Genomic DNA, 27,251 nt, shown 5'->3' on the forward strand with positions numbered 1-27,251 from the left:
CCTTTATTAAGTCAAGGCAGCTCCTTTTTATTTTTCAGTCATGTTGCTTTTTTTCGTCGCTAATTGATGAATTTGCATCAAATGTTTTTCTCTGTATCAACTGAAACAATTATAAAATATTTCTCATTTAACATATTAATATATTGAAATACATTAATATATTTTTAAATCCTAAACCATTCTCTCAATTTTAAGAACTTCCATTTGGTCAGGAAGTATTTTTATTTTATACATCACTGGATGTGACTTTTATTTAAGATTTGTACATCTGTGATCATAAGTGAGGCTGGCACTGTAATTTTTCATACTCCTCTTATCTAGTTTGGTTTTAAAATTAACTAGTTCCACTAAATGAGTTAGGTAGCATGCTTTCTTTTTTATTCTGTTCATAGATGTCAGCCCCACACGTGTCTGATAGATACCAGAGGTAAAAAGACATTTAAGTTGGCAGTTTGTTGGGAGACGGTACACTTTTTTTTTTTTTACAACCGAAAAAAAAGCAACTATTTTTTTACTTACTTTTTTCCTAAATTCCCTCTAAATATAGCTTTAGCCACATTCCAAGTGATCCTGTGCCCTTATACTGAATTTCACATACACAGAACATTTTGGGGTTTTGTTTTTAATACGACCACCTACTCTTTCAAATGGGGTATTTGGTCTAATTATCTTTAATTTCATAACTGATATAGCTGGATTTCTAACTACTATTTTCTATTTCCCATCTTTTTGATGTTACTTTTTTTTTTCTTCTTTTGAATTAACCAAATATCTTATTAATTCTTTTCCCTTATTAACGTGATAGTGATACATATATTTATATTATAGTGGTTACCTGGGACATTAGAACACCCAACTTTGACTTGTTAGTCTAATCAAGCTGATTACTTTTACCATTTCTCCAATAAGAATAGCATTTTACACTTCCATTTATTCCTCTTTTGTATTATTATTATATATTTTAATTCTACAGTGTTTTTAACTCAATGAGTTGTTTTTTTGTTTTTGTCTCAATAATATGAGATTATGTTAAATGATATACTGACCTATTCTGACTCTCTTCACTCCTTACTGAATTTCTCTGTTTCCCTTTAAGACCATTTTATTTCTGGCTGAAGAACTCCATTTATTTATATTTTAGCTCAGGTGCACTGGCAACAAATCTCCTGTTTTATCTGTCTGAAAACATCTTATTTCACCTTCATTTTTGGAAGATACTTCTGTTGTGTAAAGAATTACAGATTATAAGTTTTCTTCCTTTCAGCACTTTAAACATGTCATTCTATTGTTTTTGGTTTCTACTGTTTATGTCAGTATTAAAGGTAATGTCTTTTCTTCTCTCATGGACTTTTAAGATTTTCCTCTATGATTTTTCAGCATTGATGTGCCAAGTTGTGGTTCATCTAGCTTAGGGTTAGCAGAGTTAGATGAATATGGTTTGAAGGGTTTCCATAGTTTTGCTCATTATCTCTTTAACTATTGATTCGTCTCTATTATCAATCTGTCCCCTAAGACGCTATACATGCTATAGCATTTTACTGAATCTACTATGTTTCTTACTTTCTTTTCTATTTGTTTCTTTCTTCCTTTCTCTGCTTCAGCATGGATATTTTCTTTTTTCTTTTTTTTTAATATATGAAATTTATTGTCAAATTGGTTTCCATACAACACCCAGTGCTCATCCCAAAAGGTGCCCTCCTCAATACCCATCACCCACCCTCCCCTCCCTTCCACCCCCCATCAACCCTCAGTTTGTTCTCAGTTTTTAAGAGTCTCTTATGCTTTGGCTCTCTTCCACTCTAACCTCTTTTTTTTTTTTCCCTTCCCCTCCCCCATGGATGTCTGTTAAGTTCCTCAGGATCCACATAAGAGTGAAACCATATGGTATCTGTCTTTCTCTGTATGGCTCATTTCACTTAGCATCACACTCTCCAGTTCCATCCACGTTGCTACAAAAGGCCATATTTCATTTTTTCTCATTGCCACGTAGTATTCCATTGTGTATATAAACCACAATTTCTTTATCCATTCATCAGTTGATGGACATTTAGGCTCTTTCCATAATTTGGCTATTGCTGAAAGTGCTGCTATCAGCATGGATATTTTCTATTGACTTGTCTTCAAGTACACTAATCCTGTTTTCTGATATATCCAATTTGTTATTAAGCCATTCATTGAGTTCTTTAGTTCAGACACTACATTTTTCAATTTTAGGATGTTCACTTGTTTTATATATATTCATATTCTCTGGTGTTTCTCTTTCATCTGTTTTCAAGAGTTATTTTTCCTTTTTTCTTAAACATATTAAATACATGGTTTAATATGAACTTGTAAGGTTCTTACCTACTAACTCCAAGTTCTGGATCACTTCTGGATCTGCTTCTATATTATGATTTGTTTTGTTTTTGTTAGTATATGGTCAGTGTCCTGTCTTATATGTGCCTAATTTTTGATTGATGGTATATAGGACACTTCATAATTAAAAATAAAAAACCTATTGACAATGCTATTTACCAACTGAAAAAATCCACATTTTCCTCTGCTAGGCAGCTGGAGAGTAGTGATCTGATCACTTCCATTTAACCAGAGACTGAGTTTCATTAAGACTGCCTTATGATTTTGTTAAGATTCATTTTACCTCTAATTTGTCCCTATCTTATGGTAAAGACATTCAAGGTTTAAACTGAAGCCTGGCAGGTCTTTAGTAGACTACAGAAAATTCCACCATGCTTTTGAAAGGTTTCTGGCTTAGATTTTTGTCCCTTATCCTGTGCAACTTCAGAACTGGCACTCCAGGCCCACTGAACTGCCAAAAGCTATGCTGATCACTCTGTCCCCATAAGTGACCCTTATCAGAGGCCAAACCTAGATTCCTCTAATGTTGAGGTGAACAACTTTTTTCTGTAAAGGACCAGAGAGTATTTTATGCTTTTTGGCCATACAGTCTCTGTCAAAACTACTCAACTCTGCCATTATAGCATGAAAGCAGCTATGGACAATACATAAATGAATGAAGGAATAAATATGGTTGTTTTCCAATGAAACTTTATTTACAAAAACAGACAGCTGGACAGATTTGGCCAATGGGCTGTAGTTTGCCAATTTCTGTTCCTGTTGCACTGAAAATCAGTAAGTATACCCAATGGGAAAAGTAACTATAAATTATGTGTCAATTCACCACCATCCCCGTAACTGTCATCCCTCAGCTGGTATGTTCCTTGGGAGCTCTCACCCTTAAGATCTTTATCTTCTCCAAATTACAAAACTAATAAATTCAGCTCTAGTTTTCAAGAGGTTTCCTGCTTAGCAGTTAGGTTTACTTTAGTTTCATATCTTGAGAGAAATATTTTGAAAGGTAAACTGGTTTTGTGATTGAGTGACTACTGTGTCACTCTAGCCTCAAACAATCACCAAAAATTCTGGTTTCTCTATCCACAAGCAATGACCCACTTCCTGGACCAAACTCAGATTCTCAATTTCTGTCCTACTCCGCAAATCAGTAAATTAACCCAGTGGAAAGTGGCTACAGATCTTCAGCTCACCTCTGAGAAGTTTTCCCAAATCTAGATTTTTAGCTTCTTGGTCCTCATTGCTTCTGTACTTCTCTGATGTCCTTAAAAATATTATTTTTGCCTGGTTTTTCTAGTTGTTCTTGGTGGGATCATAAGCCTGTTGTGAATTACTTCATCCTATCCAGAATCAGAAACTGTATATACTACTTTTGATGTTTAATATTTTCATTATTACTCATTTCTGTTTTTTTAATTTACATTGATATTTTATGTATTCTAAGAATTACTCAAAGTATGTTTTAGAATTTCTACACATATATATTTTAAACAGTTCTCTTTTTTGTTATTGATTGTAACAATTCTATGGTGATTAAAAAAAAGTTCCATAAGATTCCAATACTTTGTAGTTTTAAGATGTGCATTTTTGGCCAACTATGGGTCAACTTTTTAAAATATTACATTTGGGGGGTGCGCCTGGGTGACTCAGATGGCTAAGCGTCTGATTCTTGGTTTCAGCTCAGATGATGACCTCACAGTTCGTGGGTTCAAGCCCTGCATCAGGTTCTGTGCTGACAATGCAGAGCCTACTTGGGATTCTTTCTCTTCTCGCTCTCTGCCCCTCCCCCACTCATGCTGTCTCTGTCTCTCTCAAAAAAAAAAAAATTATATTTGGGCTTCAGAAGAATGTTTGCTAATTGCTGAATCTATCAGATCAAGCTTGTTAATCATGTTGCTCATATCTTTAATTTTAAAAACTTGGGGGGAAATCATTTGTCATTTTCTAAAAAAAAAAAAATTCTTATAATGTGATGTTGAAATCTTTGTCTACAATGGTGAATTTATGAAATTCAAGTATGTAAATTAAAAAAATATAGTTATGTTATTAAGTAACTGAGTTAACATGCTTTTAAACTTTCTAATGAGTTAAACTTTTAATCATTAGTTACCCTCTTTATGCTTCTTAATGCCTTTTCCTTAAGTCTATTTGTCCAATATTAATACAGTCATATAAGCTTTTTTTCCTTAGCAGTTGCCTGGTTATCCTTTTATTGTTAGCTATTTAATGTCATTATGTTTTATGTCTGTAGTTAGATTTCTTTTTATCCTAATATGATGATCTGTTTTGTTTTTTTTTTTTTTTTAATGTTTATTTATTTTTGAGAGAGAGAGACAGTGTGAGCAGGGGAGGGGCAGAGAGAAAGGAAGACACAGAATCTGAAGCAGGCTCCAGGCTCTAGCTGTTGGCACAGAGCCTGGTGCAGAGCTTGAACTCATGAACTGTGAGATCATGACCTAAGCCGAAGTCAGATGCTTAACTGAATGAAGACACCTGGGTGTCCCTGGTAATCTCTGTTTTTAAAATTAATTTAAATTAAAAAATAAAAATTAATTAAAATTGAGTAAAATTAATTTATTTAAATTTATTGTTATAAGCAAACATAATCATAATTATCTTCTTAGTTTGTAATTTCTATTTTTTCTGCCTTTTCTTGTTTCACATTCACTTCTTTGTGGCCCCCACATTGATTTTTTTTTAATTCCATTTTTTTCTCCTGTACCATTTTTATCTTATTTCCTCTATTTCTATTAATTTAGTGGTCATTCTCAAAATGTAAAATGCATACATAACTTGCTGTCTAAAGCTATTAAAACTTACCACTCTTCTCCCCCTCAAAAAAACCTCAAAATACTTTAAAACCACCTCCTCTCCTTCTTATGTATTATTGTTATTAAATACACTAGTGCTTCAATTTATCTTACTTCCCCAATTATCATCATCACTGTTATCATAATTGTAAAACATACTCAATTTTTTGTTAAATTAACTACCATTTTACTACCACTCAGACCTCTTTCCCAGCTCCTTTGCCTTTTTCAAGAAGTATAATCTCCTTTAGACATTGTTTAAGTAAGGTGTATTGATTTAAAATACTCAGCTTTTATATGTTTGAAAATGTCCTTATTTTTTGTTCATTCTTTAACCATAGTTTAGTTGTATAATCAATTTTAAGCTGAGTTATTTCCTTAAACTTAACTACCCACAAATAGACTCACAGTTTTTTCTCCTCTCACAGAAAGCCATTCTAACTCAGAACTCTAGATTTCTATATCAATAATTATCATTTAGGGAGCCTGGCCTTCCACATTTACTTACCCCTTGGATTTTAGCTCCTTACATGTTTTCCTCCAACAGATTTTCCTATTACTGAGGAAAGTGGAGCTTCCTATTGGGAACCACTGTTCAGCAATGGGCTCTCATAAATGCTTTCTGCCTCACAGATAGACAGAAAGGCCTGCAGCAAAATAAAGCATGGTTCCTTGTAAAAGCATTTTTGAATTATGGTGTATCTGGACATGTCATGGGTTGGCTTTAGGAGAGGGACCCAACTCATCCATATTCTTTTCACAGTAAGTTTAAGTAAACCTAGTAGGGAGACAAAGGGTCTGAACTTGTTGCCAAACGCCTAGGAAGTTGCATGTTTGGAACACAAGCTGCAACTACCTAGAAACATTGTACATTGTACAAAACTGAACCTGTGCAGCACTCCCAATGAATAAGGGGATGCCACCAGTTCTGGTTCAATTTAGAAAAAGCCGGAAACGCCATTTATCAAACTGTGTTGTTTCTATTTAACTACTTTCTTGGTAGCTCAGCTATGTATTTAAAAGTGTGTATGGGAGGGGGGCTGTTTGTCTGTTTTGTAATTTACAGCACATCTAGGTATTTCATAACAGAAGAGTTTTTTTCCCCCCATAAAAATGCAGTCAGCAACAATTCTGAAAATGAAGTCAATTGATTGTTCTTTAACTTCAAACCACCTCTCTAACTCATTTATATTCATTTCTTATTTTTGGAAAAGTGATATGTATCTAATTCTGAATATTACAGGGTATTCTTTTATTGAGAAATGTTTCCTTCTGATGAAATTTCAAACTATGAATGCCAAAGGCCATTAAAGTCAAGTTGCGTTTTTACATCTAAGGTATCAATGGGATTTCTCATATTCAGAGCCAACTTACTGGCAACTTTCATGTACTCTTTATTACTAGAAGTTACCTAATTTCTAGATATTCAAGGTTTTATTATGTTCAATTTTCAACAAATGAGAAAGAAAAAACTACTCTTAACACTAAAATCATACAAGATATATTTTAATCATTTCTGTGACTTAGAAGACTTATTACAGTGTTTTTGAATAGAAAGAAATCATTATGAACATTAGTTACTTTTTAAAGCATAAGTTAAGCTCTATCATTAGATACAAAGATTTAAAGGTATATATCATGTTTATACAAAGCAATTAGTACAGTCACAACTCCTTGTATTGCAAGCAACAGAAGCTGAGGGTAGAATTTCTAAGCCACAGATTACTTACACTCATGATCTATGCCTCACCATAGAGCTCATTATTACCTGCTTCAGTACCTTACAGCAAAGTGCAAAAGACTGTCCTCCAGCATGCAGTCTTTGAATCAACTAACAGAAATCTAAAATACTGTGTTCCTACTCCATCTCTCACTATACTTATGTTTAATATACATATATTTGGTATAAAAGTAAACACTTAAAAAATCATATATACTAATTTTAGTACAACCCAGTTTAAACTGCCTACCAAGTGTCTGAATCTCTGACTGTGTTGTTCAGACCCACTAAACTAGCCCACTACTACTCAGTGTGATCCAAACTAATTCTCAACCAGTATCCACACTTACTACTATCATGTGACAAATTCATGTATTCTGAGATCATATCCTTTGAATTGTTATTTCATTAATTTTCATTTGTTTATCACTTTAGATAAATCATATTAGAAAACATCAATTAACATTAGAAGCTGATCCCATAAGATGAAGAACAAAGAAAGGCTCTTAATATCAAAGTTAAAATGAGGTTGATCAATCTTACAGAAAAAAAAAATCTGTAACAATATGCATGCTTTCCTTAGTATAGGTACTTTCAGAATAATATGTAAAAATTTTATAGAATTAAAGAAAGGACAAGTCTGGAATATTATTGACTATAACAAGAACTTTGTATAACTGAATCTCAAACAAAGATGGAGAATGACAGAACTAGTCAATGTTGCATAGATTAAAGTTTATTTGCAGCTCAAATAAAAATTACTAATAAATGTTTGTTTCATGAAGAAACAATATGTTCCCTTTCTCACATAAATATTTAATAACTATACTACCAAGACATAGTCAAAATCAAACATGTTTTCAATTTCCTGGTTTTTATTTTTATGACAAAATTAATTTTAAAAGAAGCATTTTTAATTACTTGTTACCTTGTAGAAATTTCTCTATTACACTTATAGAAAAATATACTTTAAATAGTATTTATTATATCAATTTAATGAAAACTCACATAAATGACTTTACTTGCGGTTTTTAGGTACGGTTTTCAAATTATCATGACATTGCTAATTATCATTAATTACCCCTGGGAGAATCATAATATTCTAATAATTTTATAGCCACACCCCAAAATTGATGTCAATTATGAAGGATATTGCTGGCAAAGAACTCATGACCCTGTTCTTTACCAGGTTTATCCCCCTCCACACACACACACACACAATAAAATCTATATAGTTTCACACTAACAATACCATATTGGAATGAGTGTCCTAAGAGACTGATAGGCTACAACAATAAGCTAATATTTACAAGATAATTACTGCTAAGATTAAAACACAATGAAATTAGCAGAAAGCCTGAAATAGAGTTTAAAAAAAATCAACTACATGAGTAAGTACGGAAAGGCCAAACTAACAATAATTCCTGTCAATGAGCAATATGTGAGGCATGGCTGATAAAAATGTAAACCAAACTATATAAACAGTGCTACAGAGTATACCAAAAAAGATGGTAACACTCCCACTGTATTTTTTGTACTGGAGGAGAGACGTCAGTATGGCTGCCATGAGTTTTACTTGGCATGCTCTTAAAAAAGGTATTGATGGGGCAGCTGGGTGGCTCAGTCAGTTAAGTGTCTGACTTCGGCTCAGGTCAAGACTTCATGGTTCATGAGTTTGAGCCCCGCATCAGGCTCTGTGCTGACAGCTTGGAGCTTGGAGCCTGCTTAGGATTCTGTGTCTCCCTCTTTCTCTCCCCCTCCTCAGCTCATTCTCTGTTTCTCTCTCAAAAATAAATAAACATTAAAAAAAAAGGCACTGATAAAGTTGCTCATTTTTATATATATTATCCCTAATCCTCACAATAACTCTGAAGGGAGAGAGTAGATCACCCTTTAAGAGATAAAAATATCTGAGTTTCAGAGAGATTAAGTAATGTGCCTAAAGGCAAAAGCAGAGAATTAAACCAGAATTTGAATGCAAGTCCATTCACCTCCATACTCTTTCTACTGCATCAGATTGCCTTAAAGGTTCCTTCTAGCACTAGGATGTACAATTTAGCAACACTTCATCTGTAGAATACTTGAAAACCAGGCAACAAGGCATACCATGATTTCAGTAAAAACGGCAATTTCTGAAATGGGACTACAGATTTATATTACTAATATAAATGTCTTCTGCCTCTTGCTTTACCTACTAGCTACAACCCTGAAGTGTTATATATAAATCAATTTTAAAAGTATTGAATCCAAAAACAAATAATCCAGTGAAGAAATGGGCAGAAAACATGAATAGACATTTCTCTAAAGAAGACATCCAGATGGCCAACAGACACATGAAAAGATGCTCAACATCGCTCCTCATCAGGGAAATACAAATCAAAACCACACTCAGATATCACCTCACGCCAGTCAGAGTGGCCAAAATGAACAAATCAGGAGACTATAGATGCTGGAGAGGATGTGGAGAAACGGGAACCCTCTTGCACTGTTGGTGGGAATGCAAACTGGTACAGCCGCTCTGGAAAGCAGTGTGGAGGTTCCTCAGAAAATTAAAAATAGACCTACCCTATGACCCAGCAATAGCACTGCTAGGAATTTACCCAAGGGATACAGGAGTGCTGATGCATTAGGGGCACTTGTACCCCAATGTTTATAGCAGCACTCTCAACAATAGCCAAATTGTGGAAAGAGCCTAAATGTCCATCAACTGATGAATGGATAAAGAAATTGTGGTTTATATACACAATGGAGTACTACGTGGCAACGAGAAAGAATGAAATATGGCCCTTTGTAGCAACATGGATAGAACTGGAGAGTGTGATGCTAAGTGAAATAAGCCATACAGGGGCGCCTGGGTGGCGCAGTCGGTTAAGCGTCCGACTTCAGCCAGGTCACGATCTCGCGGTCCGTGGGTTCGAGCCCCACGTCAGGCTCTGGGCTGATGGCTCAGAGCCTGGAGCCTGTTTCCGATTCTGTGTCTCCCTCTCTCTGCCCCTCCCCCGTTCATGCTCTGTCTCTCTCTGTCCCAAAAATAAATAAACGTTGGAAAAAAAAAAAAAAAAAAGAAATAAGCCATACAGGGAAAGACAGATACCATATGTTTTCACTCTTATGTGGATCCTGAGAAACTTGACAGAAACCCATGGGGGAGGGGAAGGAAAAAATATAAGAGAGTGGTTAGAGTGGGAGAGCGCCAAAGCATAAGAGACTCTCAAAAACTGAAAACAAACTGAGGGTTGATGGGGGGTGGGAGGGAGGGGAGGGTGGGTGATGGGTATTGAGGAGGGCACCTTTTGGGATGAGCACTGGGTGTTGTATGGAAACCAATTTGACAATAAATTTCACATATTAAAAACAACAACAACAAAAATAGTATTGAATCCAGGGGTGCCTAGGTGGCTCAGTCAGTTAAGTGTCCTACTTCAGCTCAGGTCATGATCTCATGGTGAATCTGTGCCCTGTGTCAGGCTCTGTGTTGACAGCTCACAGCTTGGATGGAGCCTCCTTCGGATTCTGTGCCTCCATCTCTCTCTTCCCTTCCCTTGCTCATGCTCTGGCTCTCTCTCAAAAATAAACATATATTTTAAAAAATATTAAATCCAGGAAGGCCTGGGTGGCTCAGTTGGTTAAATGTCCGACTTCAGCTCAGGTCATGATATCACAGTTCTTGAGTTCAAGACCCACACTGGGCTCTGTGCTGACAGCTCAGACCCTGGAGCCTGCTTCAGATTCTGTGTTTCTCTCTCTCTCTCTCTGTCCCTTCCCCCTCATGCTCTATCTCTCTCAAAAATAAACATTAAAAAAAATCATAAAAATATTGAATCCAGTTTTCCCCACTGACAAATTATAAATGAAAACTGCTCTATCTCTATTACTAATTAATCACAAATAATCTTCACACACCTTAAGATTTTTATGAACCTTCAATTTCTTGATTAAGTATTTAATAATATGCTAAAATATGCCAGAAGAGTAGCAATTCAAAAAGATTTTGTATTTACCTATTTTTTTTAAATTCCATATTATTACATTTATTAAAGCAAAACAACTTACATATAGAGAAAAGTTTTTATCATCCTTTTTTAAACTGAAAATTCAACATGAAAAGTCTTTTTCTCCTGTCACTGGTCTGAAGAAACAAATATCACAATTTATTTGAAGATACAAACTACCTCTTCAGCATTTAAAAAAAAAAAAAAAAAATGAGTGTTCCATATGTACAAACATGTAATTCTACTGCCATCTTCTGGTTAAACACAATTTCCCAATTCTTTGTAGTACTCCAAATAAGAAACTTCCAGATATAAAAATAAGGACTTTCTAGTACTAGATTAATAAAAGAAAAATAGATAATTTTTGCAAGTGGCCAAAATATGTCATAAATAGAATTCTAGCAGTTTTTATTGGTATATGTGATATGTTCTGTCAGTAATGTTGAACAATTATTAAGCACTTTACTATATTTGAGCTCAGAACCAAGAGCTCAAAGGAAAATAAAAATTAAGTCTCTTAATAACCTTATAAAATGAAGTTATTATTCCCATTGACAGGTAAGGGATCTGAGAATTGAAGAAGTCATGTGGTTTGTCTAAGGTACACAGCTAGTAAAAGGCAGAGGCTCTAAAGTCAGGAGCTGACTGATTCTAATGATGTGTCTTTTATTATGCTATGATATCCTCCATAATGTCAGATAACAGACATTAAGTTGATTTAACTAAAGCTTAATTCACTGGAATTGAGCAACAAAATATCATCATTTGTAAGGAGACCAAGTGAGTCACAGAACATAGAATCAAAGAGTTAAACCTTAAAGTTCACACAATCTACTTTCCCATATAATTCAGAACTTAATTGCTTAATAGTTTAAGTTCTAATGTTCTATTTTATAAAAAATACCATATCATTTTTAGCTTTATTTTCAATTTACAACTTTTAGTTCTATATATTTCCCATTTAAATTAAAACTAACTTTGCTTTGATCAGTTTTAAAAATTAGTTAACACTACTTGGAAATTAGTATCCCTAGGAAACATAATATTTACTAATTTCTACTCAGGAAAATTTTTTTAAAAATTTCTTTTACGTTCATTTATTTTTGAGAGAGACAGAGTGTGAACAGGGGAGGGGCAGAGAGAGAGGGAGACACAGAATCTGAAGCAGGCTCCAGGCTCTGAGCTGTCAGCACAGAGCCCAGATGTAGGGTTCAAATTCACGAATGTGAGATCATGACCTGAGCTGAAGTTGGAAGCTTAACCTACTGAGCTACTCAGGTACCCCAGGGAAGTTTTACTTATACAAAGGGATATAATACTATATTCTGCTATATACTATTTACGTACACTGATTTCTTGAAAGTCATAAACCAACTCAGTGAATGTTTTTGTTTAATTGTAGGTAGTGAATTAAACTGCTTTAAAAAACCTGCCCATAAAATTATCAACACATTTGAAACTATAACAATAAACTATAACAATAAAAACTTTAATGAATGCAAACTGACAAGGCTAATTAACAGTTTTGTCTTTATAAATCAAATAATCACATCTAATTTATGCTCTCAAATTCCACTTTAATAAGTTCCTGAATGACTATAGTTACTAACAGTTACAAATAACAATATAAAATAAATGGCCAAATAAGATGCTCAGGATAATACAGAATTATATTGGTGACTAAATTAATCACTTAAAAAAGTACAGTAGTATGTAGAATAGTGGAGGAGAAATCCTATCAATTATCGCTTGAATGACACTGGTGAATCTCTGGTTCATAAACTTTCATAATCATTTTATTATAATCTACCATGAGCAATATTCAGTGAAGTATTTCATCACAAAGTTTCATATTCCTCAGTCTATTTTGTCCAACTCCAAAACAGATGTTTCTACTAAATATGTACACCTAAATTTTTATTTGATTTCCTAGTAAACACTATAGAGACTAGAATTCATATACTCAATGATATAAGAAATTCTATAGTAGGTCCTTTACATTTCCATATAAATTGTGGAATCACTTTGTAAATCTCTACAAAAAAAGCCTGCTGGGATTTTGATTGGGTTTGAGTTGATCAACATTTAGATTCAGTGAGACCCCAGAATATAGTCACAATATAAACATTTACTGCACTTCCATAGTTGAGTAACAAAGTATAAACTTTTAAAATATCACTTAAAACAGTATCAAAACCAAAAATAGCTAGGAATAAATTTAATAAAAAGTGTAGAGGACACCTACAGAGAAAACTTAAGCAATGCAGACATTATAGGAAAATTATAGAAGTTATAGGAATTCTAAATAAATGTAGAGATATGTTCATGAACCAGAGGATTCAATATTGTTAAGGTATCCATACTCATCAAATTAACATGGAGTCGATCCAATCCCAATCAAAATCTCAGCATTTTTTCTTTGTTTTGTTTTGTTTTTATAAATTGACAAACTGATTCTAAAGTTTATATGGAAACACAAAGGATCTAGAATAGTCAAAATAACCTTGAAAAACTGATTTGTAGGGTTTATACAAACTAATGTCAAAACTTACTATAAAGCTAAAATAATCAACATAGTATAATGCTGTTACATGTAAACAGATATATAGTTCAAGACAACAGAATAGAGTCTAGAAATAGACCCACATATATGGTGGTCATGTGATTTTTTACAAAAGTGCCAACATAATCCAATAAGGTTTCAATCTTTTCAATACACAGTGCTGGAATAACTAGGTATCCATATGGAAAAAAAATGAACCTCAAACCCTACTTACCACTATACTCTAAACTTAAAAGTAAATCATAGCTTAATAAAAGCTAAAACTATAAAACTCCTAGAAGAAAATAAAGGAAAGTCTTTGTGACCTTGTATGAGATAAAGAATCCTTGCACAAAGGACATTAAGCATAAAGAAAATATTGATAGATGAACTTCATCAACATTAAATCTTCTACTTTTCAACAGACATTAAGGATAGCAGAGGCAAGCCAAAGACTAAGAAAAATATTTGCAGTACATATATCTGACAAAGAACTAGTATCTAAAATGTATAAAGAAATCTTATAATTAAGAAGAAAGCAAACCCAATTTTTCAAAAATGAGCAAAGGCTTGAATAGATGTTTCATTAAAAATGAATTAACAAGCACATGAAATAATGCTGAACATCCTCAGTCATCAGGGATATACAAAGTAAAATCATAATGGTATTACTACACACCTACTGGAAGAGCTAAAATTAAATAGATAATACCACATATAATTAAGAATATTGAACTACTTTTGTGGGAATGCAAAACGGTATAGTGATGGCGCTCCTGAGTGGCTCAGACGGTTAAGCATCTGACTTTGGCTCAGGTCAAGATGTCACAGTCTGTGAGTTAAGTGCAGAACCCGCTTGGGATCCCCTGTCCCCCCTCTTTCTGCCCCTTCTCCTCCCCCATTTGCAATGGCATGTGTGTGCTCTCTCTCTCAAAATAAATAGACATTAAAAAAATTTTTTTAATGGTACAGTGACTAATGGAAAATAGTTCAGAAGCTTCTTACAAAGTTAAACCTACATTTTATATGAACCAACAAACCTACTCTTGAGTGTTTATTCAAGTAAAATGAAAACTTATGTTTGTATGTAACTGTTTACAGTGGATTTATAATTGCCAAAAAATGGTGGGCACAAACAAATGTCCTTCGGTTGGTGAATGGATAACCTGCATCTCATGCATCTGTAGTTTGTGTTCTTTTTTATTGCTGAGTAGCATATAGCAATAAAAAGAACACAAAACGACTGATACATGTGACAATAGAGATGAATCTGAAATGCATTATGCTAATAAAAGAAGCCAAACTCAAAAGGGTATAAAGTATGATTCCATCTATATGACATTTTGGAAAAGGTAAAACCATGGGGACAGAAAACAGATCAGTGGTTTCCAGGGATACTGGTAAGAGATTGGACAGAAAGGGGCATAAGGAAATTTCTTGTGGTGATGGTTGAGCATGGTGATTATCCAGTTGTATGCATTTGTGAAAATTCCTAACTATATACTAAAAAGGGTGATTTTACTGTAAATAAATTATACCTCAATTTTAAAGACTCAAAACAATTGGACAAACTATAGTTGTACACAACATAAACGAACTCCAAAACATAATGCTAGCAAAAGAACCAAAACATAATGTTTAGGGATACATACTTAGGTAATATAAAATGAAAAGCAAGAAAGTAAATTCTGTAAAAGTTAGTATAGTGGTTAATTTTGATGAGGAGGGAGAGGGCAGAGATTGGGAAGGATACAAGGGTTGGGAGCTTCCAGTGTACCAGCATTGTTCAATTGTCCCGGTGATTACACGAGTAGTTGTTTTGTGATAATTCACTGAGCTTTCATTTCATTTCATTTCATTTCATTTCATTTCATTTATTTTATTATTTTATTTTATTTACTTATTTATTTAGAGCAAGCTAGAGAGGGAGCATGAGTGGAGGAGAACCGGAGAGAGAGGATTCCAAGCTGATAGCATGGAGCCCGATGCAGGGTTTGATCCCATGACGTTGGGATGCTGACCTGAGCTGAAAACAAGAGTTGGACATTTAACTGACTGAGCCACCCAGGTATCCCTATATTTTATACCCTTTAAAAAGAAAGCAAGCCAAGTAGTTCAGGGTAAAGTATAGGAGAATTATAGGAGAATAAAATAAGAAGATATATTTCTTAGAAGTATAAGGCTTTCCTAGATTCCTATCTTGGCTCTACCATTTGTTTGACCTTAGGCAGGTTTCTTAACCTTTCTCAGCCTCAGTTTACTCATCTACAAAATGAAAAAAATGCCTCATGAAGTTATCATGTGGATTAAAAAGAGATTAATATAAATACGCCTCAGGATATCTACCTAGCTCCCAAGACCCTTTTTGGGGGTTCATCTTCTAAACATGAGGTGGTCTCCTAAGCAGCCACGATTTTGTGTTGTATGATCCCACTACTGCCCACCTCGACCCAGGGTGGATATCTGACCCATGCTGGGCTAATCATGAAGCCCTCTGGAGAGCTTAGAATTGGAAATGAGCAACTATATTCTCTGTTTGGGCGTTATCATCAACAGAAGACATACAAATCTCCACAGCAGTGGTGTACACATATTTTATCCCCTACGTGGCCAGAGCAGAAGAGAAAGAAAAGACTAAAACAATGGGGAGATGGAGAGAGTGCTGCCTGTGTTTCTGATTGATATCTGGTTCCTGTTTCCACTCCCTTCTGGGGGTCAGTCCTTAGGTTCCATAAAACACAGAATATCTGTATAACAAATGTCCTTAAAAAAAATGTAGCTCAGGTTGGATTCTATTATTACAACTCAACAGTCCTAGCTAATGTGATCATATAAAGCATGAAGCACATAGAAAGGGCTTAAAATATGATGACTATGGCAGCAACTGTCTGAACTTTGATCTATGTGAGGTGGGGACTTCCTTAACAAGCCCTTGGAAGAAGCCTACTCTGGTGTTCAAAACACAGACTGACCTTGAGGAGGCTGTATCTTACCCTTCTGTTGGAGGTCTGTAAGGAATCTGTAAGAAAACAGTCCTGTCTCAAATTTCCTGCTAAGCCCAAAAAAATTTCAATTGCTGAAGATTGCTTCAAAAAAGAAAGAAATTCTAGTATAATAGGATAAAATTACAACAAAATAGCATTCACAAATAGAATCAAGTGCCTAAATTTAAAGCCTAAAGCAGAAGTCAGACTAGGTGAGTTTTCATCTAACTAACCAGGATAAAAGATGAGCATTTGCAATTAATATTGTCCTGGATTCCATTTTTTCTTGGTCAATGCCTACTGAATTTAGAACTTCTATGTTTTGTAACACTAAAACATGTCTATCTTTTGACATCCACAAGCTGGAGACTATTTTCCCTATACAGTGAGGACACAAAACTGGTATTCTGAGCTAACACGGACTTATTACTAGATTCTAAAAAGTCCAACTCTTTCAGGAGGGCAGGCTATTGTCTCCATACTCATCAAAAGTCAACCTGTGTATACTCAGATGAAGCAGTTTAGAATCAAGTTATATAAGCCATACTTAATGCAGTCAGTCCTTATTTTATATCATTTTTTTACAAATAATTTAATCACATAATTACTAAGACACAAGCAGAAACAAGGTGTTGTTACTAACTTTATCATTATACTCAATATCTATTTCAAAAGACACATAACAATAATTTCATACAGCTACTACAGCCAATTTTATGTACTAAGATTCTCCATTATAGCTGTTTACTCTAGTATACTTATATGCAAAATATGAATCAATTCTGTTGTTTCCCAGCATGTAGAAAGTAATAACTTAAAAGCATAACTGCTAATTTTAATAACAGTGACTATATTGATATTTTTAACCTAAGATCTGAAAAAATACATACACATCCTAACCCATAATTTCCTTAATAAAATATTTTTTGTGATATCTAACCTCTCATGAATATACTCTTCTCTAAACAAATATCTGATTGCCATTCATATTTATATAAATACTACCTACATACAATGAGATAATATTTGTAGCATCCATTTCAAAATTCCTGACGCATGTTGGAAATTTAATTCTCCTAATTGGGTAACATATACCAATTATCATGAAACCATTTGTACATAATATTCAAAATAAAATTTATTTATAAACACTAGAGGGTGCTGTAATTCAACAATGCCCGGTGCCTGGCTTTGAGGCTCAAAATTTTCTCCTCGATTAAAGATAAATTAAGATAATTTTCAGCACCAACAATTGCTGCTCTTGAACTAATACACAAAGATAATTTATGAGCCAAAACTCCATTCCTCCAAAACATATAATGAGACTTAGTAGATTCCATTGAAATCATTTTTTATTGTATGCTTATTGCATATTTAATATTGTGTTAAGTGGAGAAAATAGAAAATTAGTAAAGGAAAAAGTATAAAGATGGTCCTTGCCTTTAGAATGAATTAATGCAATGTTCAGATGGTTAAGAGAAGGTGTATCTTATAATTTCATAGGCTTAAATTCAAGGAAAATTACAAAATGAATTTGGTAAAAGACATTTCAATTTTAGTTGCTAAGTGTTAAGATATAATTTAGCTGTTTTACAAAAGTAATGTGAAATTTAGTATTTCAAATAAGTAGGGGCACCTGGGTGGCTCAGTCAGTTAAATATCCAACTCTTGATTTCAGCTCAGGTCATGATCTCACAGTTCGTGAGTTCAAGCCCTCCATCAGGCTCTGTGCTGACAGTACAAAGTCTACCTGGGACTCTCTCTCTCCCTCTCTCTAAATAAACATTAAAAAAATAAAAAAACAAATAAAAATGCTGTAGAATATCATCTGATCTCTTAAAAAATATTTTTAAGCCAATAAGCTATAGGAAATTGGAAAAGACCTAAGGCTTTGAATATCCAAAATAGGAAATAATTAACAATAATATCAATTTTAAATCTTCAAACATTCATTTTGTAATTTTTAAACTTATTCCTAAAACATTCATAAGCTCAATTACAAGTCTTTGAAATTTTCAAAGTTGAGTAATTTATGTTGCCAGTTAGCAATCCAGAAAAGTTCTCAGAAGTGTAAGTTTCCAATAGACAGCATTAGACAATCACAAATAACAAAGTTAAATGCCTAGTAAAATATATCATCTATATATTTCAAGAAATGGTTATTAACTGAGACACTATTTAATCCTAACAAAGCATTTTTCCTTTGAAAATGTTTACAGGGGAAAAAAATGAAACGTTATAAATATTTCTAAAGTTCACATACCCCAAGTCAACCCATTTCTCTCAATCTCTCTCTCCGGTCTGTGCACTCACACACGCATACACACGCACCTACACGTGTGTGCAGGCATGTATACTCACCGCACACTCACATACCATCTACTCCCCAAGAGAGGGTGTATATCCCTCTCTCTCTCATTCCTTTCCCTAATGAATTGCCAAGAGCCCCCAAATAAATCCAAAACCGTGGCACCTGTTGATGAGACAGTCCCTCCAAATTTACAATAGCTCCAGATAAACTGTTTCAGATTAACATAATGTAACACTAGAGAAAAACCAGAGATACCACTGAACCAGGCTCACAAACCACCCAGACTCTAGGAATCAAAATACATCGCAGAGAGAGAAGTAGCCTTACTGCTGGAGCCCAAAGAAATTCTGAACATGGAAATGATTATTTAAAGTTTGTATTTGGCTCCTATGTTCTTTTGGTGCGAGCTTCCCCTTTTTATGTTTATCTGCCTTGTACCTGCCGGATTCCTTGGGCCCTTATTACACCCAGCTGCCAACTTTCCTATTCAGTGTCACATCATGTAACAAACACTTTCTATTGCAACAGGTGAAAGCATACACACTCATTAGAGTAGTAATGTTTGAAAAGTTCACATACCTGCCCTTTCATGAAGGTTTTCTGAAACCTTTTTTATGCACACCTCCACTAATGGAAAGTAATGGCTCTAAGAAAGTCAGTTACGAGGAAAGTTTTAGTCCTTTTGAGCCAGTCTCAAATTGCTACTATGAACATTGTATTTTGGAGCTAACGACATAATCCTAATCATGATCTTAGCTTCTCCCTAATATTGATAGCTTTTGCTCATAAGCCTGAAAACTATAGGGCCTACATAAAGTGAAGAATGGGTAGAAATGTGTAGTTTATTTACAAACACCAACTTTCATTTCTTACTACTATGGAACATCATGTTACGTAAAGATTTATGAGTTGTAAGACTAGTATATTCTAATAAAATAATAATTCAAGATGAATACCTGTTTTCCATGTTTCCTAAATCTGGTTGCAGACGAATAGTCTCTGTTGTAATTTCCACTTTCCGCACACTTCCAAAAAAATCAGTTATCAGGACATTTTTAGGATCCCTTTGAAAAAGATCAGTGCGATGTCCAGGGGTAGACACACATAGACTTTTGGGACAGACCTGAAACTGAAAAAGATATATGTAACAATAAATACACACATATACATACAGCATTTATTAAATCAGTAACACAGTATAGTAGACTGTTCTGTATTTTTAAAGCTCTCCCAACCTGAAGAAGCTACTGATTCTAAAGATTAAAGTTTCATTGCTATGGTAGTACATGACATTCTAAGAAAGCTATACAGACATTAGAACAAGTAATAAAAAGGGAAGCTGGCTAGGGAGGGGAAAAAAACATTCAGTTTTTTTAAATCATATGCTACCAAATATATTTTGGACATTAAATTTACTGAGAACTCACATGTAACACTACAAGAAACATTGTGGGTTTTTTGCAACTACATTCGTCTCAGTGGGGTGCTCTACCAGAATGTTTTATTTTATTATTATTATTTTTTTTCTTTTAGAGAGAGAGAAAGTGCAGTGAGGGAGGGGGGGTGGGGAGAAAGAATCTTAAGCAGGCTCCATGCTCAGCTCGTAGACCAACATGTGGCTTGATTCCATGACCCTGGGATCATGATTTGAGCCAAAATCAAGAGTCAGACGCTAACTGAGTAAGCCATCCAGGAGCCCCCAGAATGGTCTTTCAAACATTTTATAATCATGATGCTTCATTTAAAAAACAAAACAAAACTTTAAATTCAAATAAAATATTACACAGTAGCCCAAAATATAAAAGATGAAAGCAGAGCTGCTCTGGAAGGCAGGAAGTTGAAGTACAGGCACCCCTCTCCCCCCAACTAGAGAGACCCTTTGTTCTCCTGCTGTGTATAAATTGTATAAATTAAGTAACTTTCTTAGTTTATCCATAATGAAAATAAACTCAAGGCACATCCAGACACTCTACTGCTCCAAAGAATAAAGCCTGAAAACCATGACTTCATCTCTACATTGATCTCACAATAATTTCTATGTTAACCTTACCCCTGATATTCCAGATCAGTGAATTACCAAGGATAGACATATAGTCATTCATTCACTCAGCAAAGGATAAAAAATGTCTACTACATATATTTCATACTGTTATCTTCCAAAAAGGATACAGAAGTTGATAGACATGGTCCTATCCTCAAGCCTTTAAGCCACATCAGAGATGAATAAACATAACAAGGTAGAAAAAAAGGTGACAGATTCTGCTTCAGAAAAGGATAAACTTTTTATAGGTTGAGGATAAGAAAAAAGAGGGAGTGGGATTTAAGCTATTTTCTGAAGGGAAAGGTAGATTATAGATGGGAAATAGCATTCTTTTGTGGGAGTGGTGACACAAACAGATGGAGGCACAAGTGGGGAAGGAGGAAGCCAGGACTTTCCTGTGGTGGACGGAGTGTGGTGAGACTGATCCTGACAGCCACAAACACATAGGCCAGCCGACCTGTGACAGTACACATGTGCAGTCGCATGCAGAAGGGAGCCCTTAGGTCCTCAGGCCAGGGACACTAGAGCCTGGCTACTTGGTTTTTGTGCCGGCGTGTGACTCCTGCCAACACCAGCCTGCCATTTGCAACCCTGCCATTCCCGTGAGAGGGTGTACCATTCCTAGAGGTACTACAGTACCAGGTCAATGAGTGCAGTGGATGGGGCAAGCTCTTGTTCCACCTCCCTGCTCCAAAAATCCATTTAATATACTGTCCTCGGATAGAAGATATAGTAGATACTAAACTGCTAAAAACAAATATTACACTCCATCTTAGCAAAAAGGCTGAGAAACAATGGGAAATAACTCTCTTACTAAAGGAGTGGCTGCAAAAATGTGTAGGGCAAATAACCTAGTTGGGCAGGAGCACAGAACATATGAAGAAAACCATGACAGGCCTGCTGGTAAGGGCCTAGGGCCTACAGCATTTGCCCACCTGTGGAGACAAGACCACATGCAAAGGTAATCGCCAATATGATGGGATATGGGTGGGGAAGGGCAGAGCAGCTAGAATTCAAGCTAGAATTTAATTACTGTGCTAAGTAACTCGTAGATATTCTCATTTAAGCCCAACAATAACTTTGAGGTATATCAAAATTATTATCTCTACTTTAAACTACTAAAAGATTAAGTAATTTGCCTAACATCACAATGCCTTCCTGGTTCAGGAAAGCAGGAAAAGGAAATACAAAGAGATCAGGACATAAATTAAGAAGCAGTGAAGGCAAAAAGGGTGGGGAAAGTAAAATGCCAAACAAATTTTACAAGAAAGTAAAATGCCAAACAGGAAGGATGATACAGATGAAAGGTTGCAGAAACAAAGTAAAAGATAAAACAAAATAAACAAAGATAAGATTGAAGTCCTATGTATACTGAAGGCATTCCTGTATGAGCAACTTGGTGGGCTTTATTAAGTACCAGCAGAAGAAAGCAGGAAAAGCACAGTGGAATGAGCTTGGGGAACAAGATAAAAAGTAGCATCTTCTTTGCTGCTAAAATCATTGTACTTCACTTTCTTTGAGGTTATTCCTTCCTTCAAGAAAATTTTATCATATCATTCTGGTTTCCTTAGCCTTACCAACATTCACTTTTCATAATCTCCTTCACTTACAGAATCTCCACACTCTAACCAGATTATATAACTGTCAAAGACCAGTATGATGACATATTCCAACTTTTGTGCCTCTGCATGTATTCCATTTTCCTGGAATATGCTATACTTCTCTGCTTCCAAACCTGAAAGTCTCTCCCTTCCAAGAAAAATTTTAATGACCAATCCCACTGGATTTAAAGGAATCATACAAATGTGCATTGTTGTCATATCTTTTCATTCATTCAGAATATTCACTGAAAATCTATAAATATACTAGGTACTATAATTAAGTTCTGGGGGTAATAAGATACATAAAGCATGTTTCTTATACTGCTTATTTAAGAAGCTGAAAGCCTCGAGGGAACGTCACAAATATAAACAATTACAGAGAAATATTAAAAGCAAAAGTATATTAAAGGTACATAGCAAGAGTTAGATGTTCACAGAGGAGAGAAGATTACCTGGAGGATCCAGAGACTTGAGATAATAGGCGATACTCTATAAATGTGCTTTGCAACAGTTACCAATGACACTATAAATTTTTAAGGGGCTAAGCACAATGTCTTCTAATTTTGCTGCTCCTGAAGCACCTGATAGAGTACACTCTGAATACGGCTGATACCCAACACATTTAATCCAACAGAATAGGTATTAGTTCACAACATCTGGAGACATGCCAATTCACTATAATATTTAACTTCAAGAAAATGGATCATTCTTACTGAACAAGATTAAAATAATCATTCAATTAAAAAAATGGAAGTGGAAAACAAGATATTAGTGAGGAATGTTTATTAAAAACTACACACACACAAAAAATAAAAAAATAAAAACCACACAGCAACTGTGGGCAAAAACAAAACAGGAGTTTCCTCAGTCTTTCCTGTATGATTTCAATGGAAGAAGTTATTATTTTTTAATTTTTTTCCAATGTTTATTTATTTTAGAGAGACAGAGTATTTTTTTTTAAATCCATTAGATGTCTATCTGAAGTGTAAAGTGCATATATGGTAAACTTTTGAGACACTGTGTCACATATTAAATAAAATATACAATGTATAATTAAAAATGGGAATAAACTTGGGGCACCTGGGTGGCTCAGTCGGTTGAACACCTGACTTTGGCTCAGGTCACGATCTCGCAGTTTGTGAGTTCGAGCCCTGCGTCGGACTCTGTGTTGACAGCTCAGAGCCTGGAGCCTGCTTCACATTCTGTGTCTCCTCCTCTCTCTGCCCCTTCCATGCTCATGCTATGTGTCTCTCTGTCTCTCAATAATAAATAAACGTTAAGAAAAAAAAAACCTTTTTTAAATAAAAAAAATGTTTTAAAAAGGGAATAAACTTAACCACTATAGTAACTGGAATTTAGGTGACTATAGTTTTCTTATAAAGTAGCATTATAACAAGATTTAATTTGCAAATTCATATTAAGATATAACAGGCATCAAAATATATAACCTTCAAAATGTAAGAAATAGTTCTATGTTATCAAATATGATAGCTCACAACAGTGGTTTTCAGAATTTTGCAGAACTTTTTTTTATCTTAGAGAGAGTGCGCATGAGTGGGAGAGAGGGGCAGAGGAAGAAAGAGAGAGAGACAATCTTAAGCAGGCTCCATACTCAGTGCAGAGCCTGACGTGGGCTTGATCCCATGACCTTGCGATCATGACAGGAGCCTAAATCAAGAGTCAGATGCTCAACAACTGAGCCACCCAGGAGCCCAGAACTTCTTTAATTAAAATAAAATTATCTAAATGGTAAGCCCCATCTACTTGGCTTCCCCTTCATTCTCCCTGCTCCACAAAGGCAGGGACAGTGTCTGCCTCTTTCACTAGGATATAGCCAGTGGCTGGCACTTAGCCAAAACTCAAAAAAATGTTTGTGAATACAAGAACAAGTTATAAATTAATGAAAAAATAAAAGCAAAAGTCATTGATGCACAGTAATTATCCAGGTTAGAATTGTTTCAAGCTTTTTCTTTTGCTTACTTTCAAGAGCAACTTCAGAGTAGATCTAATTTAAGGGTACAATCAGTAGAGAAAAGTCAAGAAAAAAGATTGAACTAAATTCAAGAAGCCACACCAAAACACTGTACTAGAAGTTGTAGGGTGGACACAAATATGTAAGAGAAAATCCCTTTTCTCCAACATCTTATTACACTCAGTAAGTTCAGAAAAAGGCAGACTATGATAAGTGGTACAAAAGAGAAATAAATCTCTGAAAAACTTTATTTATCTTACTTAAATCCAACAGGGAAGAATTATGGGGCTATTTCCTGAAGGAGGTAGGATCTGATTTGACTCCCAAAGAATAGACAGAATTTGAATAAGTGAATCTAAAAAAAGTACATTTCTGGTAGAGAAAAGAGCATGAGAAAATGAATGAAAACAAGAAAGCACCTCAAGGAATTTAGTTGACTTTAGTTGGACTAAAGCTTGAGGCCTCCTGTAGTAAAGACAGAGATATTACTGTAAAGGGAAATTCAAAACCATTTAAAAGGCTACCATTCAACATATGAAACAGTACCCCAGGAGTACGGGGAGTAAAGGACTTCACTTACTGCATTAAGCAGACCTATGTGCTATAATCAAATCAAGCAAATACTTACAAGGTCATTCATATTAGTTTGACTAGCTGGATTAATTTCTTCCAAAAATTCCAAGACATAAAATGTATATCTATCCATAAGGTGGACTCCAATTGCAGGATCAGGTTGATGCTATGAAAAAGCAAAGCATATACAACAGCATATTAAGCCATAAAAAAAATGAAATCTCGCCATTTATGGCAACATGGATGGATCTTAAGGGCATTATACTAAATGAAATATGTCAGAGAAAGACAAATACCATATGATCTCACTTATACATGTAATCCAAAAACGACTAGAACAAAAACCAACCTTTATAGATACAGAGAACAGATTGGCGGTTGCCAGATGAGAGGTGGTGGTAAGACCAAATGGGTGAAGGGAGCCAAAAGGACAAACTGCAGTTATAAATTTAATAAGACATGAGATGTAATGTACAGCATGGTGACTATCGTTAATAATACTGTATTGCATATTTAAAAGTTGCTAAGAAAGTAAATCTTACAAGTTCTCATCACAAGGAAAAAAAATTCTGTATGTATGGTGATATGTTTTTTTTGTTTTTTTGTTTTTTGTTTTGGTATTGTGACATATGTTAACCAGACTCATTGTAGTGATTACAATATATACAAATATTAAATCATTATATTGTACACCTGAAACTAACATAATATTGTATGTCAATTATACTGCAATAATTTTTTTAAAGCAAAGCAGAAGAAAGAAGTATTATGTCTAATCTCATCATTTTAAGAAAATGTTTTAAATGCAACAAAAATTTCCTTCTAAGGTGTTAAAAAGTCTGAGACTAAAAAAAACCCAGATATATTCATAAAGCATACAAGTGATTTCCAAAATAGCAACATATTCCGAAGACAATGCAGTTCACAAATGGGAAGAATGCACCTACCGAGAGCGAATCTTCTCCCACTTGGCTACTAGCTAAGGCCATTATATTAGGAGAATAAAATCGTTCGTACATGGATGCTCCTTGACAAGTATCAATAATAAAGAGCAGCTCATTGTAGCTGAAAGAAAAGTGGTAATATCTTTGACATGAATCATGCTGTTAATAATAGAGTAATATTTTTATAATACTTGCATAAGATGTTAAAGTCTTGAAATCATATCTTAGTCATTTCATTAAAAATTTGAGAGTTTTCAGAATTCCCAGTACAAATTTGATATTAGAAATATCAAAGCTATAATCCTGTCCAGGGAAACTACCTCAACAGGGAGTAGTGGTTGTACCACAAAGTGGCTGCCTCAACTCTTTCCCCCTCCCTTATCTTGAATCCAAATGAATATTCAATTCAAAAACCAGTTATTTGGCACCCATGCTGTCCTAGAAAACGAGTCCAGGTTCAGGAAAAAATAAAAATATATGACTTAGTATACTCAAAAAGCTTAAAATCTAACTGGAAGAGAAACATATGAACATATAACTAAAGGGAATGTGGTAAGAGTTACAAATAGCTATTAGAGCCTACAGTAGGCCTCACACTAAGCTGGGGATACAGCAGTCCCATAGAGCTTCATAGAGCTTCATAGAGCTTCCCTGCCTTCATAGAGCTTCAAGTCTAGCAAAATCAAATGCTCTAAGAGCATAGAGAAAGGAAGAGAGGGAACTATAAAGAAAGGCAGGTCAGGGAAAGGTGATGTCTGTCATGGGCAAGGAAGGGTGAATTATTTTAACTAAAAAAGAAAGGAACAGCACATCCCAGGAGAGGAAAAAAGCTGTACTACAGCACCTAAATTTGAAAAAGTGTAATTATTTGGGAAAAGGAGAATAGCACTATGTAGTTAACATTTACAATAAATTTGGGAAGATGGAGAAAATTAGTTTCAAAAATGTAGGGTAAGGTCAATCTATATTTTAAAATGTATTGCCTAGCTGGTGAAGGTAGGGAGCAGATAGAAACTTTTTTCAGAAGTTTTTCAGACACTGGATCTAGGTAAACAGCTAACATTGCACCTAGAAAAGAAAACAAGGAATCTTGCACCATAATATCTAAGCATGTGACAAAAGGAACAATTCATATGGCATATTTGTTCTGAGACAAAATCTGAGGAGGCCCCTGAAGATCAGAAACATCTAAGGTTACGAGGGGCAGTATACTAGAACAATTCAGAGAGTCAGCCCTATGACTGGACTTTGGAATGAATTCTAGTGCTGGACTGACTACTTGTGTAAAGTCTAGCAAGTTACTTAATCTCTTTGTGCCTCAATTCACTCACGTGTGAAAACAGGAATAATAATAGTATCTACCTCATGGAGTTATCATTAAAATTAAATGAGACAGTACATATAAAACACAG

At 34.7% G+C, this 27,251-nt stretch overlaps 1 protein-coding gene and 1 non-coding gene across 3 annotated transcripts in view; both read right to left on the reverse strand.

Annotated features, from left to right (window-relative positions):
• Window positions 1-27,251, reverse strand: part of PIGK (phosphatidylinositol glycan anchor biosynthesis class K) — a 120,353-nt gene that overhangs the window by 50,325 nt on the left and 42,777 nt on the right. For both annotated transcript variants that reach the window (XM_027058836.2, XM_053214259.1), the window contains 3 exons: window positions 25,843-25,960; window positions 24,951-25,061; window positions 19,665-19,837 (listed from right to left, as the gene is read on the reverse strand). In XM_027058836.2, coding sequence (XP_026914637.1) covers window positions 19,665-19,837; window positions 24,951-25,061; window positions 25,843-25,960 — 402 coding nt within the window. The remainder of the gene's footprint in view (window positions 1-19,664; window positions 19,838-24,950; window positions 25,062-25,842; window positions 25,961-27,251) is intronic.
• LOC113599705 (U2 spliceosomal RNA) lies at window positions 21,355-21,545 on the reverse strand. Its single transcript, XR_003420617.1, has one exon. It is a non-coding gene; the product is annotated as a U2 spliceosomal RNA (small nuclear RNA).

The sequence above is a fragment of the Acinonyx jubatus genome, chromosome C1 (assembly GCF_027475565.1).
Source record: "Acinonyx jubatus isolate Ajub_Pintada_27869175 chromosome C1, VMU_Ajub_asm_v1.0, whole genome shotgun sequence".
NCBI lineage: Eukaryota > Metazoa > Chordata > Mammalia > Carnivora > Felidae > Acinonyx > Acinonyx jubatus.